The sequence below is a fragment of the Lagopus leucura genome, unplaced genomic scaffold, assembly GCF_019238085.1.
Source record: "Lagopus leucura isolate 7727_CA_CO unplaced genomic scaffold, USGS_WTPT01 Super-Scaffold_100024, whole genome shotgun sequence".
Classification (NCBI taxonomy): domain Eukaryota; kingdom Metazoa; phylum Chordata; class Aves; order Galliformes; family Phasianidae; genus Lagopus; species Lagopus leucura.
This window is the reverse complement of record NW_024962276.1, coordinates 1,199,484-1,212,847: the sequence shown is the minus strand read 5'-3', so window position 1 is coordinate 1,212,847 and position 13,364 is coordinate 1,199,484. Positions and strand designations below refer to the sequence as shown.

At 48.3% G+C, this 13,364-nt stretch overlaps 1 protein-coding gene across 1 annotated transcript in view; it reads left to right on the top strand.

Annotated features, from left to right (window-relative positions):
- The first annotated feature begins 251 nt into the window (after positions 1-251).
- GALNT17 (polypeptide N-acetylgalactosaminyltransferase 17) overlaps positions 252-13,364 on the top strand; it is a 181,923-nt gene continuing 168,810 nt past the window's right edge. Inside the window, 1 exon segment of the mRNA XM_042879916.1 lies at positions 252-549. Within this exon segment, the coding sequence (XP_042735850.1) occupies positions 312-549 (238 nt within the window). The 5' untranslated portion in view covers positions 252-311.

The window sequence follows — 13,364 nt, the reverse complement described above, 5'->3', positions numbered from 1 at the left end:
GGCGGGGCGCGTCCATGTCCCCTCGGCGCCGCGCCGCCACGCGCGGAGCTGCGGCGCGGGGCCCCCCCCGCGCCCCGCCGCCGGGACGCGCCGCGCGGGGCATGAAGTTGCGGCCGAGCGGGGCGGGCGGCCCCGGCTGCGTCTCCCCTGCGGGGCCGTAGGCTGAGCGAGCGGCTCCGCACCCCGACGCGCGCAGCCCGCGGCCGGGCGCAGCTCCCGCGCAGCCGTGCGATGTGCGCGCAGCGGCACGCACCTGCCCGGCCGGTCCCTTAGCGCGGCGCGGAGGCGGGAGGCGTCCCTCGGGAAGTTTGATGGCTTCTTTGAGGAGAGTCAAAGTGCTGCTGGTGTTAAACTTGATCGCGGTGGCCGGCTTCGTCCTCTTCCTGGCCAAGTGCAGACCCATCACGGCCAAGAGCGGCGACTCCTTTCATGACGTCCATCCCCGGGCAGAAGTGGTCAACTTGACGGCCCGCGGCATCAGCTCCATCCAGGACGCTGTGCTAAAGAGGCTCTCCCTCCTGGAGGACATCGTCTACAGGCAGCTCAATGGTAAGAACTGCTCTGTGCGCATAACGCTGGGCTACGGCCGCGGGGCACCGAGTGAGCGTGGAGGTTTCATGAAGTTTTGGTGGTGGAGCCACGCTCCCTTTATCTCATACGTGGGCTCACAGCTCACCGGTGTGACATCTGATTTCCAAGTTGTGCTCGTGCTTATGGCTCAGAGCACCTGGCACAGAGTGCGAGGAAAGCACAGCAGTGTAATGCTGCCTTCGGGTCTGGGGTGCCGGCTGGGAGATCACAGCATTCTGGTTTCTGCATCCAGAGAGAAGGACGTTCTGTGGCCGAGCAGAGCAGCGCGCATTATTGATCAGGGAATGGCTTAATTGCCACAGAAGTGCTTTTTTTGGAAAGGAGTTTCTAAATGGCCGTAGGGTCATTTGGGTGCAGAAGGTCGCTAAGCAAAACACGGTGACTGTGAAGTTGAGCAAACAATTCGGTGTTTCCTACGGCTCAGTCCTAACAGCTGCTAATTGAAACCTCAGTAATGCTTCTCTTTATAGCACAGCAAAGGGATTTCTATTAAAATCTCACCAGGTTCAGTAGTTCCAAGATGCAGAAAGGGAGTTCTAAAGATGCTGTGTGGGATAGAGAAACGCTGTAAGGACATAAGAAATGTAGGTGAGGCATCTAATTAAAACACTGATGCGGAAGCTCGTCTTTCTTAAATTGCTCCCCATAGACTCCCAAGTGGCAGCGTGGTCCCAGCCCAGGCTCCCATTTATTCCTTCCCATCTTTGTAGCGTTAACGACTCCCATCTTCAGTGCTGCAGAATGAGTGGAGTTGGTGCTCCTGGAAGCGTCAGTGCGATTCCCTCGCAGACTTTTGAAGAGGAAAAGCGATGCTCGGTGCTGTGCTGCGTTGTGCTGACAGCCGGTGTGCGCTGTGCTGTTCAGCAGGAGAGCAGTGTGCCCTTCCTGAGGGGGGTGGAAGGGGGGGGTTTGAGCAGCTGTGCTTTGGGGAAGGGACTGCGCAGAGAAGTGCTCAGCTGAGTGGGAAGGTGTTGTTTGTGCTGCTGCTTTGCACACTTGTGTGCATTACCTGTTCTGTTTATTGCACCGCCGGAAGATGAAGCAGCAGTGTGGGGTGGCAAGCAAGGTGAAATGGAAAAAGGAAAGGGAGTAAGGTGAAAAAATAGGTTGTAATTGTTACAGAGACTGAAACTGTGAAGCTTGCTGATGGTGGGTGCTGCTTGGGCAGAAGTTTGGGCACTTTGCTTACAAAGGGGCAGCAGGTGCAGTTCAGGATAGGAGACCTCATGCCAGGACCGTAGTGTCAGACCCATAATCGTGATGCTGTCTGCATCCCACAAGTACAGAGGGAGAGCTGAAATTAAAGTGACTGCTCTACTCTCGTGGAGGGGAGCCTGGGATGCCCTGCGCCAGGGCTGGTCCTGGGGCCACAGGTGTGAGCAGTGCTGTACTGTACCATCTGGGGGCTGCCCTGGGGGAGGTCAGGAACCTGCTGTGTGCTCAGCAGCAGCTGTGCACCTGGGAGCAGGGGAGGCAGAGAGGTATCACGCACTGCCACATCACAGATGTTTTCTTAGCGCAGGCGGAAAGCTGAGCGCATCTATGTGATACCTTACCTGCCCTCTGTATTCTGGGGTGCTTTATGGCTGATGAGTCTGGCTAGCAGACGGTTCTCGTGTAGAGCTATTTTTATGTAACTTTGGGTCAAGTGTATATTTGATATGTGTGTTTTAGAAGCGTACTGCTTGCTCTGGGCGCTGGGCAGCGTCTGTGTTGTGCTTCAGCAAGGCTTCAGTAAAGGCAGTGGTCCCCCCACACCCATCTCTCTCAAAGGACACCAGCAGTTGGGGCCAGGGGTGCGCAGCCACTGGAGCAGCTTCCCCACACCGGTGCTCATCCCTTCTCCTGGGCACCCACAGAGTGGCTATGACAGAAATCCTCGTGCCTGCTTGAAGCGTGCAGCTACGTGCTCACTTTGTTTCTGCTGGTTTTAGGATTGGAAAGGGGCGTACTGCTGGCCAGCACCCAGCAACAGCATGCGGTGCAACACATCCACCAAGAGAATTTATTCTGGTGCTTGAAATTGTATTTTGCTTTCAGTCTGACCTGTGCTTCAGCATTCATGAGGTATCAGAGCATCCTGTGGTGCAGCACAGGGTAAGCCTGCAGCTTAGGGAACATCAGGAAGCGTCTGAGCACGGGGAGAAAGCGAAGCACAGTTTGGGTGAAAGTGGCTATGGATTCTGTCTGCGTTACAGCACTTGGCTGGCTTTCAGTGGGAGTTGGAGCTATTTTTAAAAAAGCAAATCTCTTAAAAAGCACCGATTCCGTACAGATGAAATGAGTGATCCCATCCCACAGCTGCTGTGGTTTCGGTTCCTTGGAGCAGAAGAACAGAAAGAACAGCAATCTGTGGCGTGGCAGCCCTCATGTTATACCTGCGCCTGTTTATTTCCTTAAAGGTCGGTCATAAAAACAAGCTAAGCAATGCTGTGTGCCTCAGGTCTGGTAAAGGAATGGTTTTACACCATCGCTCCCTCTGAGCTACGTATTTTTATGTTCTGCAAGTAGTGCCAGGCCCTGCTCTGCAGCGTGATGCTCTGTGCACAGACAGCTGTCCCAAACACATCCTGACCTGCTGCCTGCACTGCCCCTCACGTGGAACGTGAGGCTCGAGCTGGGGGTTGGGCATTAATCACATGAAGCCTTGCTTGTGCTTGGTTTTCTCCTTTTAGTCACTCATGAAGAATCTGTGAGAAGACTCAGCCCTGTCTAAATTTGTCTATCCAGTCTTTTATTGGGGGAGGCCTAAAACTCCTGGAGAGCTATACACATGCCTTGCTCCTTCTCACATGTTATTCTTGCCCCTCAGCTCGTTGCAGCAGTCCCATGGTTCTCCCTTTTCCTCTGTGCCATTCCCTACAGGTCCCTACCCAGGTGCTGCCCTGGTGCACAGTGTGTGCTGCAGGTGACCTTGGAGCGATCTGTCGGAGGCTGTTCTGTAGGCTTGTGCTTATCTGAGAATTCAGGGAATTTCTAATTCCTGCTGTCGTTTTTACGGATGGAATTCTCTTGTTGAGCAGATGTTAGGAGAAAGCTAATGGGAGTCTGAAAGGAGCACGCTGTTTTGTTTGGGATGTTAACCACTACTTGTCTTTGTGATCCAAGGTGTTTTGTTTTGTTTTGTTTTTTAACGCTGACATTTACATAAGCAGTCCAGATTACCTCCAATTATATGAAGATTCACACAAATGAACTTTCGGTTTGGGCTTGTGTTTACAAAGAGAGGATCTGCGTGCTTATGTAAAGGCAAAGCCGAGGTAGCTGGGGAGGATCTGCAGTGTGTGAGCACTCAAGGAGCACAGTCTGCCTCTGCTGCAGCCCTGTGCTGCCTTTGGGGCCACTGTTGAAAGCTCACCGATGAGCACAGGGAATATCAGCCTCGTGTGTGTTTGTAGGGCAGGGGAACCACAAGGCTGGCCCAAAGTTTTTAGCACCGAACTGCCGTGTGCTGAGATTAGTGGTGTGTGTGACAAGCAGTGTGATTTGAGGAAAGCTGTATTCTTCTTCCTTGCGCTTTTGTGTTTCTCTGCTCCATCTCCCTTCATTCTCTGGAGGCTGATCCCAGCCTGGGTGTGCAAAAGGGAAACGTTCACAGCGATGCAGCACGCATTCACTCCTCTCCCCAAAGGCAGAGAGGAGAAGGGTAGCCCAGGGTGCATCGAGCTGCCAGGATGCAGGTGGGATGCATGGGGCCTGTCAGCTGCTCCTAGGCTCCTAAGTCCAGCATCATTGGTGATGAGTGTTCTGAGCCCTGCTTGCCAGATGCTCTTGAGGTCAGTATATGAACAGTGTGCTCCTGAAGCAGCACTACCACTTTGAGAATAAAGAGTGCAGGGAGGAGATGTCTGAGTAGACCCCAGGTTTGCACATGGGGAAAGCCAGCACCCCTATCAGCTGCCACTGAGTACCTTGAGCAAACAGAAGGGAATAAGTTCAGCTGCCCGCTGGTTATCTGAGGCAGGTATTTAACCACCTCCCAGTTGTGCTGGGGTAAACATCTGCATGGCTACTTGCTAGCAGAGCTCCGGGCCGTCCTACCTGTGCACGTTCAGCAGAGCTCTGGGTGCTGGGTTAAAACCTGTGAGCAATGAAGGAGGAGTAAGCAGGCCAGAAAGTGGGTGAGCAGAGGCAGGTTTTCCCTATTGCTGAAGTGCACAGAACAAACTGCTCTTGTGGCTACGTTGAAGAGGAGCTTTAAATTCCTTGACAGTTAGATAAGCTGTGCTCTTTTTTTCTTTTTTCTTTTTTTTTAAACAAGCTTGCGTCTGTGCTTTTGCACATGCAGTGATTTGCACATACTGAGTTATGAACAAGTGTGTGGCAGCAGCCTCCATGCATACAGATTTTGCTCTCGTCTGCTTATCCAGTTAAATTAACTTTGTGTGGACATGGAGGCAGATTCGGTAACGCAGCCTTTTGCGTGGTCTTCCTATCCCCCTTGTAAAGTGGCACTTAATTAACTTAAAACACTTTAGAGATATGTGGATTTACTTCCCATAAGAATAAGATAATGCTTATCTTCTATAACACTTATCATCCTCAAAGTACATTACAAACTTAGCTAACTACCGAGTATAAAATTATATATGTAAATAAGGCAGATTAGAAGCCGTTCCGTCAGCCGTTTAGTGGCATGTAGCAGTGCTACACCCACAGATTAGCAATATGAGGATTTCCCAACAGGTAGGTAATATATAACTGAAGCACAAAGACGTTCTCTGATTAAGATAAACAGCTAAACATACAGAGCTGAGAGTAGAATAGCGCTGCTTATAGGCAGAGCGGGCCAAACTTTAATCACATTAATGAAATCAAATCAAAATAGATCTTCATAGGAGCATAGCCTTGCTGCGTGAAACCCTTTGATATCAGAGATGGTGACGTGGAGATAAAACAGAACAGTGGCACACTGCGGTGGATGTGAGTGCTGTGTTAACTGATGGTTATCACACAGCATCGGATATACTTTCTTCCCTCTCTGTTCTGATACCGTGATGTTTCTGAAGTAGAAACAAACCATATTACTTTATGTGGCCTTATGTAGCAACCTGATAAAAGCCGCAGCTTTCATGTTTGTTGTGTACCTAACAGACCGGGCTGCCGTGGTCCCTACTGCAAATAAGGCAAGCTGTCCAGATTCAGATTCATGCTTTTAAAAGTTCTCAACCTAAACTCAGTAGCCGCGAGGTGAGCGGTCTGCACGGTCTGTGGGCACCTGAGAGCTGCTGCCTGTAAGTTATACGTGGAAATTAAGTCTGATACTGGTCAAAGAATGAACAGGATAAGTAGAAGAAACAGTAAAGTTGCAAGGTGAGACTTCACACAGTCAATTAGGAATTGTCTGGAAGCTCAGACGGTGATGTGACATTTAGTTTACAACCCGGCTGGCTGGGGACTGATAGATAATTTTTGTTTTCGATCGTTGTTTGGCATCATCATCTGAATATTCACAGTCATTGGCAGTGAATGAGTAATGAGCCACTAACACGTTTGTCATGCAGAGACAACACGGAGTCATGAGATGCAGCAGCAGTACTAGCAAATAGTGACAACTTGGCATTTTATTCTTGCATATCAATCACATCTGACTGACTGGAGGAACAGAACCTTGGGTCAATGGTGAATTTTCCAAAACTATGTCAGATTTAGGCGACCAAATTCGTTGTGTGAGCTTTCAGGGATATAACTTAAGCCGTTAAAATTATTGTAACTACAATATTATTTCCCAACCTCAGCGACTCCAGTAAGAGACATTTGGAAGTGGATGCATTTGGCAAAACATGGGCATCTAAGTGACATTGCAGAGCCCGCGGGCATCCTGCCTGGCTCCCAGCTGCCACTCCAGAAGGACACGACTCTGCTGTCGGAGCAGTGTCACATCTGCTGGGCTCGCGCCGCATCTCGGATGCCCCAGGGCTGTTGGAGTGGCAGCAGGCATTGCTTGGACAACAGAGTGCCCTGCTTGCTGGAGATCTTCTTTGATCAGAGGGGACAGGCAGATGAAGCTGGCTTAGGGTGTATGCTGACAGTGTGCTGGCTGTGGGGAAGTCAACCCTACTGTTGGCCATTGCTTTCCCTCGTTGCTTCTGTCCTGGCAAAGGCTGCGTGTGTTTCCCACAAGGAGATACTTTGTGTAGCATGTGAGCACCTCCGGTTTAGTGCAAAAGAAAACAGAGAGGAGCGTGCTCAGGTAGTTAAAAAGGTTTTTCTTGTTTTGTGCTCTACACCTTTGATCTATACGTAAAAACTCAACAATCTGGTCCAGATGTCACAGCAGGCTGGCAGGCTGCCCCCTCCCAGGCTAGGTGAGGCCATTCTGCTGAAATGTTTTAAACAGGAGATGTTTTCAGCAAGATGTCCTCATCGACGTCTGCAAACGGCCATTCAGACCCAATGCGTGCAGTATTGACCCTACTGTGAGTCAACAGCAGTGATTCAGCTCCACTAACATATCCTAGTGGTACAACATTATTTTCCCTAAGCAGTTTTGGGAATACTGGCAACCGTATTTTCTGGCCCCCAGTCCCCGTGGTCAAATTTCTTTCTGAAATTTTTGAATGCTTTTACATTTTATTGCTGCAAGCATGGCTAGTTCTGCCTATAAATCTAATAGCTTATCGACCTGCATTCTGACACTGGCTGACAGTTATCTAAAAATAATGCAGTCATGATGCAATGGGGGCCCTACGTCACGCGTTACGTTCAAGGAGAGCACAACGTGGAGCTGACACTGAGCCATTCCGTGCTGTCTCTGCTGCCTGCATTGGTGCAGGGATACAAAGTTAACGAATAAGAGCGACAATTCCCTAAAATCAGGAGTGAGTCGGATAAGATTGTTACTTGCTTTCATCTTTTCTTTAATCAGAGCTTGCCTCCTGGTTGCTGTGTGATGGGTGCTGTGTACTGTGCAATAGGGCCCTCCCTGGGATTCCCTCTGTTGCTCAGTATTCACAGACAGTGATGCTAAAGGGTATCTGCTGTATTGCAGTGCAGGAAATACTTGCCTCTTCCCAGTGTCTGTAATACAGAAATAATGCGGTAACTCTTCATAAGTGGATGTTTTAGAGTAGGGATCTCGCTAGGTTACGTGGCCCAGGCTGTGCTGTGAGAGCACCTCTCCCTGCTGATAGTGAAAATGAGTGATTCTTGAAAGCTGGGGCTTCCCTACGTGGTAAATCAGCGCTCAGTATGAATTTGGTGTGCCTTGTCCTGCCTGATTGGTTTCAGAGCAGTAAAACCAGCTGTGATGTGCCAGCATTTGGCACTGGAGATGGAAACGGATCCTTGGTCCTTCCTCCCATCGCTACCCTCAGCTAACGTGCAAGTTGCAGTCTCTTCTCCCATCTTCTCTACATGGCAGCAGTCGGATCTTGCTGTATTTGCAGGCGGAGGGATTCCCACTTGCTTTTCCTTGATGTGTCCAAGTGCTGCTGGTATACAGAAAGCAGAAAACCATCAGAAAAGTCCACAGTGGGTTAAGATAGCAGCAATGCCCCAACTGCTGTTTTGGGTGCTTCCTCAACTGCAGGGAGCGTGAGCAGCCGTGAGGGCTGAGCAAGTGACCTGACTCTGGGTGAAGTCTTTTAACTTCTGTTGTATTTTGTATTTGTCAGGCAGTATTTCAGAAAACATAGCAGCTTCCCATGGTTGTGTTCCCAGAGCATAAAAACAAAGGGAGAAGGTTAATACGAAGGAGTGAAACAATGAATTTCTTTCTGGGTCTTTGCCCACATTACACTTTAAAGTAAATCATGAAAGCACTCATGTTTATGCCAAATTACTACAATTTTTTTTTGGTGAAACAACGACTTGATCACACTCTAACACAAAACAAAGGAGAAAAAAAAGGGAGAATCCATTTAATGTTATTTTAATGCTTGCTTTTATTCTCTTACTGGGTTTAAAATAACTTTGGTTGACCTTTATGCGTTTTTTACGCTGCACCCTCTTCAGTGAAGGGTGTTGGAGCACTGACTGCTTTAAAGGTTGGAGCATAAAAGCCGTATTCTGCCTGATTTTATTGGAGCTTTTCCTATTTGTGCTGGCAAGACAGTAATAGTAACAACCCATACGCGTTTCTGAACCTGTAGTCCCCCCGTGTATTGGGATCCACCCGCCTGTTTCTGTGAAGTTCAGCCTCCAAATGCTTTCCACGTCCCCATGAGGCTGCTGGGGACAGGTGGGCTCAGCAGGACGAAGCCAGCAGCATCGTGCAGGGGATCTGTGGGCAAGCAGAAGCTTTCATTTAGAAATCTGCCCCTCCAGGAGAGTCTGGCAGGCAGCTGTCGGCCTCTCACGATGCCTTGGGTGAAAGGTGCTCCCAGGGTCAGCTCACACCGACTTCTGGTTGTCTTTGGATCAAGCACTGAATCGATAAGTGATGTTCTGGGGGAGCTTCATAGCAGCTCTGCACGGCCATTGAAGGAGGACAGACAGCAGTGTGGGGTTTTACGCTTTCATCAGTCTTTCCTCAGGATGTTGCACAACTTTCCCATACTAATTAATGCTGTGTTCCCTGCACGCATTTCCTCCCTCCTGATGCTGCCTCTTTGATCCTGTACAACAACATCAGCCCTTGCAAATTAGAACTGGCTGCCAGGCTGCTACGAGAGAAAGAGGCAATGCGTGGCAAGGAGTGAAACTGCCACATCTCATCCCAGTCTGAGGCACCCGGCATGATTTATGTCGTTTGTGCAGCTGTTTGGAAAACTGTGACGTTCCCCTGAATGTCCATCTCCAGTGATGATTAGTGCAACTGAAATACCCGGCTCTGATTATAATTACTGCAACTGAATGTCTAAGGGAAGAATTTCATCCAAAGGTGCAGGCCCAAGCGTAGACATCTCTGTTGGCATCTTCTTATGAGGCTGCCCAGATCTTCCCATCATGAGAAACTGCTTTCATTTATTTCTCATTTTCCCAGTTAGGCTGAAGTGGTCAGGTACTGTGTGCATCCTCTTTATCTTTCATCCCAGCAAATGATTCCAGGTGTTTCTGGAAATGGTGCATGAAGAAAGCACGTGTTGTTGTGCCTGTGGAGGGGCAGAAGAGGAGCAGAAGGGCTGAAAAACCAGGAGAGCACAGAAAGAGGGAGATAAAGAGGCTGGCATGGGAATTGGGCATAGGGCAAGGCGCTGGGGCAGGGAATGGTGCCTGCCTGTGTGGTGCCCCTCTGTTTTGCCAATATTTGTACTACTGTTTGGATATACAGCCCTTGCTTAAGGTTTTGCTGTAAGCTGTGAAAAAGTGGCCATCTGCAAAAAAAATGTGTTATTTGCAATTAGATATTTTCTATAAATGAAGTGTAACTATCTATCCTTTGATGGGGAGCTTCCAGAGGCCTTACTGCCAGGTGTATTTCTGCTGGTTTCATGGTTAGCATTAGCGTGGCAGGGCGTTCAAAAGGTGTGGGTACAGGGCTGGGCAGGTATCACAGATGTGTGAAGCATGACCATACCCTCACCGTGCAAAATTACAGGGTTTGTTTGTAACCTTTGTTTTTACAACTCCAGAAATGAAGCAGTTTGTTTCTTAATGTCGGCTGAACGCTCAGAGTGTGCGCAGGCTGGGTTTTCGCATCTAAATGTATGAAATGCTGGCCTATTAAAATCTGCTTTAATGATCTCTTTTCCCATTACTCCTAATATTTGCCATTTACTAATTATGATGTGCCTAAGTGTTTCTCATTTGTAGTACGTATTTTAAATACTGCAGCTGTCCTAGTTCCCAGCTAACTGCTGGTGATTTTTTTCCTTAATGCCTCAGAACAGCGAGTAGCACCATTGATTTTTTTTTTGCAGGTTGGCATTAAGCGTTCACCTCACGCTGTTCTTCATTAGAAAGTTTTTGATGTAAAGGTCCCTGGTGGAAGCAGCCACGGTTGGGTTTGGCAGAGCAACAGCAGTGCTGAGGAGTGCATACGTCCTCAGTGAGCATTGCTTTGTCTTACACTGGTGCTGAGTCAGAGAGGGCAAACCCAGGGGTGGTTGTTGTGAAGCAGTTTTTTATTTGGGATTTCCTGCTCTATTTATATATATAAGCACATATAGATAATATAATATATATATTCCTTTTCTTTTTTTTCTTTTTTTCTTTTTTTTTTTTAACAGTTCTTAGGATTTTGTGACAAATTTGTAACAGGGGAGAGTTGGTAATGTGGGAGGCTGCAACCCAAGCAGCAGCTTTGTGAGCTCCCCAGGCCGCCCCTGGGGAAGAAATAAGGTTTTCTTTGTGCTTTGTTTTGTGATGGGGCTGAAGGGAGGAGACCCACTAGGTAGGATGCTGCCAATGTTCCTGAGGCCATTGGCCTTGAGCCCTGGTGGACCTCCCTGCAAAACAAGGAGCAGAGGGTGCTAGGAAAATGGAGAAAAGTGGGAGTGAAAAAGAAAATGTAAAACACAGGTTAGAAATACTGGAAGGAAAAGGGAGGAAATAGGCAGTTCACACTGATTTAGATGTTCTGCAGGCATGGGAAGCCCATTAGCTCAGATGTCTTTCCTCCCTGTGTTTCATTTTACCTGAATTTTACCTGTATTTTTCCTTCGTCCCATTTCTCAATCACCTCCACCAGAAGCAGCTCCAGCTGTGATGTGACAGCTGCTACTGTCTTCTGCAGCATGTGCTGCCAAAAATCCCGGCTGATTCTAGGCCTTAAGGCACAATGCTGTCTATTTTCTCTATTTCTTCCTACTATGAAATGGTATATATGAATATTAATAATGCCCTTTCTAAATTTAAAAGCCTCCAGGCGCGTTGCAATTATGGTTTTTTTTTTGTGAATGTCAGTTTTTGGAAGATGCATCCTGGAAGCAAACGCTGCTCCAGAAGCAGGGCCTGGAGTATGGGTGATGCAAGGGTAGGTGCTGCAAGCACTCTGGTGTCATTGCATGCTGTGATGCATCTCTGAGTCCAACTGGTTTCCTTCTCTTAGTCATCCGGGCACTGTTCTCACAAGAAGACGTTGGGCTCCTGCATGCTCATCTCGTGGGGTTGAAGTTCAGTGAGTTGTTGAGCCCAGGCTGGTGCTGCCCTGTCATGGTCTTCCAGGATGCAGGAAGCTCTCGGTGGGAGTTTGACAGGGAGATGGATGACCTGTGTGCATACTTTGGGCTTATACATGGACTTGCTGTATTTCCCTGGTGGGAGTCATCCTTTTCCTTATTATCAAGCTGGAAAATAAGTATGAATATATATTTCTACCTAGACACACATCTGTCAGCTCTCCTGCTTTTTCCCTTTGCATCCAGTGAAATAATTCCCTGTGAGTTAAGAGTGTAGACCGGTGCCAGCTGTACGATGAGCTGCCATGGTTCTTCTGCACACACCGGCAGCCCCAGTGCAGCTGTGTATTTCCCAGCTTACTCCTTGTTTCCAAGCCGTGGGCTCCCTGTTTGCTGTGTGAAAGCAAAACGCTGCTTTCTGTTGGAGATTCCATCTGACCTACAACCTCGTTTCCCTCCCTTTCCTCCAAAAGTTTTTAAAAATAGATGGAGATATTTTTCCTTTTTTTTGCTTGCTCCTTCATTTCCCTTCCTCAAGCCTCCGTGCTGAGCCTTGGCTTAAAACCTTAAGAGCTGAAACTCAAGAAGTTGCAAAGGAAAAAAAAAAAAAAGCTGATCTAGGAGTCTTCTGCCTGGATCAATGGAGCAGAGGAAGAGGCTGAAGTTGCACAATTGTGAGTCAGAACTTTGCTGAACGTGCTGCGTCAGGATCTTGTACGATGCGACTGTGTTCAGAGGTGCACAAAGGCAAATGCTTTCCCACTCTTAGGAATTTCCTTTATTCTTGACTTTTAAAATACTTAAAAATAATAATAAAAAAAATGCTGATATGGGCATTGAAGAGATAATGAAATTCTCATGGTTCACTTAAACTTTTTTTTTTTTTGGGTGTTATTAAATAAATCCTTTGAATATTTGCCTTCTGTGGGCTCTGGAATTTCTTTTCACGCCTTTGAGTTGCGTTTTCTGCCATTTGTGTGCTCAGAGCTTGCAGAAAGGAGCTGAGAGGTGGCCCCCAAGGTTTGGAGGTCCAGCTCAGCTCAGCTCCTTGCAGTGGTTGCTCGGATGTGTAATGGCTGGAGCCGAACCTGGAGGATGCTGCTTGGGTCAGACCAATGTTCGGTGTGTCTGTGTGGGGACGGCTCTGTGCTGTGAATTTGTCCAGTGAGTGGTGGTGGATCCTGCCCAGGTGCTTCCATATGGGTGAGCTGGAAGAGCCCCAGGGAACCCACTCTGGTCCTTGCAAGCGGGTTGTGTTCAGTGCCTTCAGCAGCGTGAGGATCGGGTTCATGTTGGGTGCTTTATTAACTGGCAGTAAGAGTTAGAAAGCTGCATGCTGAGCTTAAAGAAATATAGCAGCAGTGTCCTGTTTTCAGCCTCGGATTGGCGTGAGCTGGGCTTCTCTGCCATCAGTCCCTTAAGCTTTTTTCCCCTTGCCAGGTCAGTAGGACCCTTTGTATTTCATTTGCACTGTGTTGTGTCAGAGACTTGGACTTCAGCTATGTACTGAATTCAGAGCCGTGTGGGAGATACCTTGCAAGCTTTCATTCATTTTTAATGTCTCAGGGTTTTTTTGACAAGTAAATACGGCTTCATATTTATACCCATGCCAGGGATAAATCGAATTAGTCTGAAATTAACTTTTGCTCTTACAATGGTTTGCGCATTTCTAATATTAAGGAGATAAGGGAAGAGAGGAGCAAACCTGCTTTGAAGGCGAGCTGATTTCCATAGCAGGCAGTGACCTACATAGCAGGGGGTGGGAGAGAG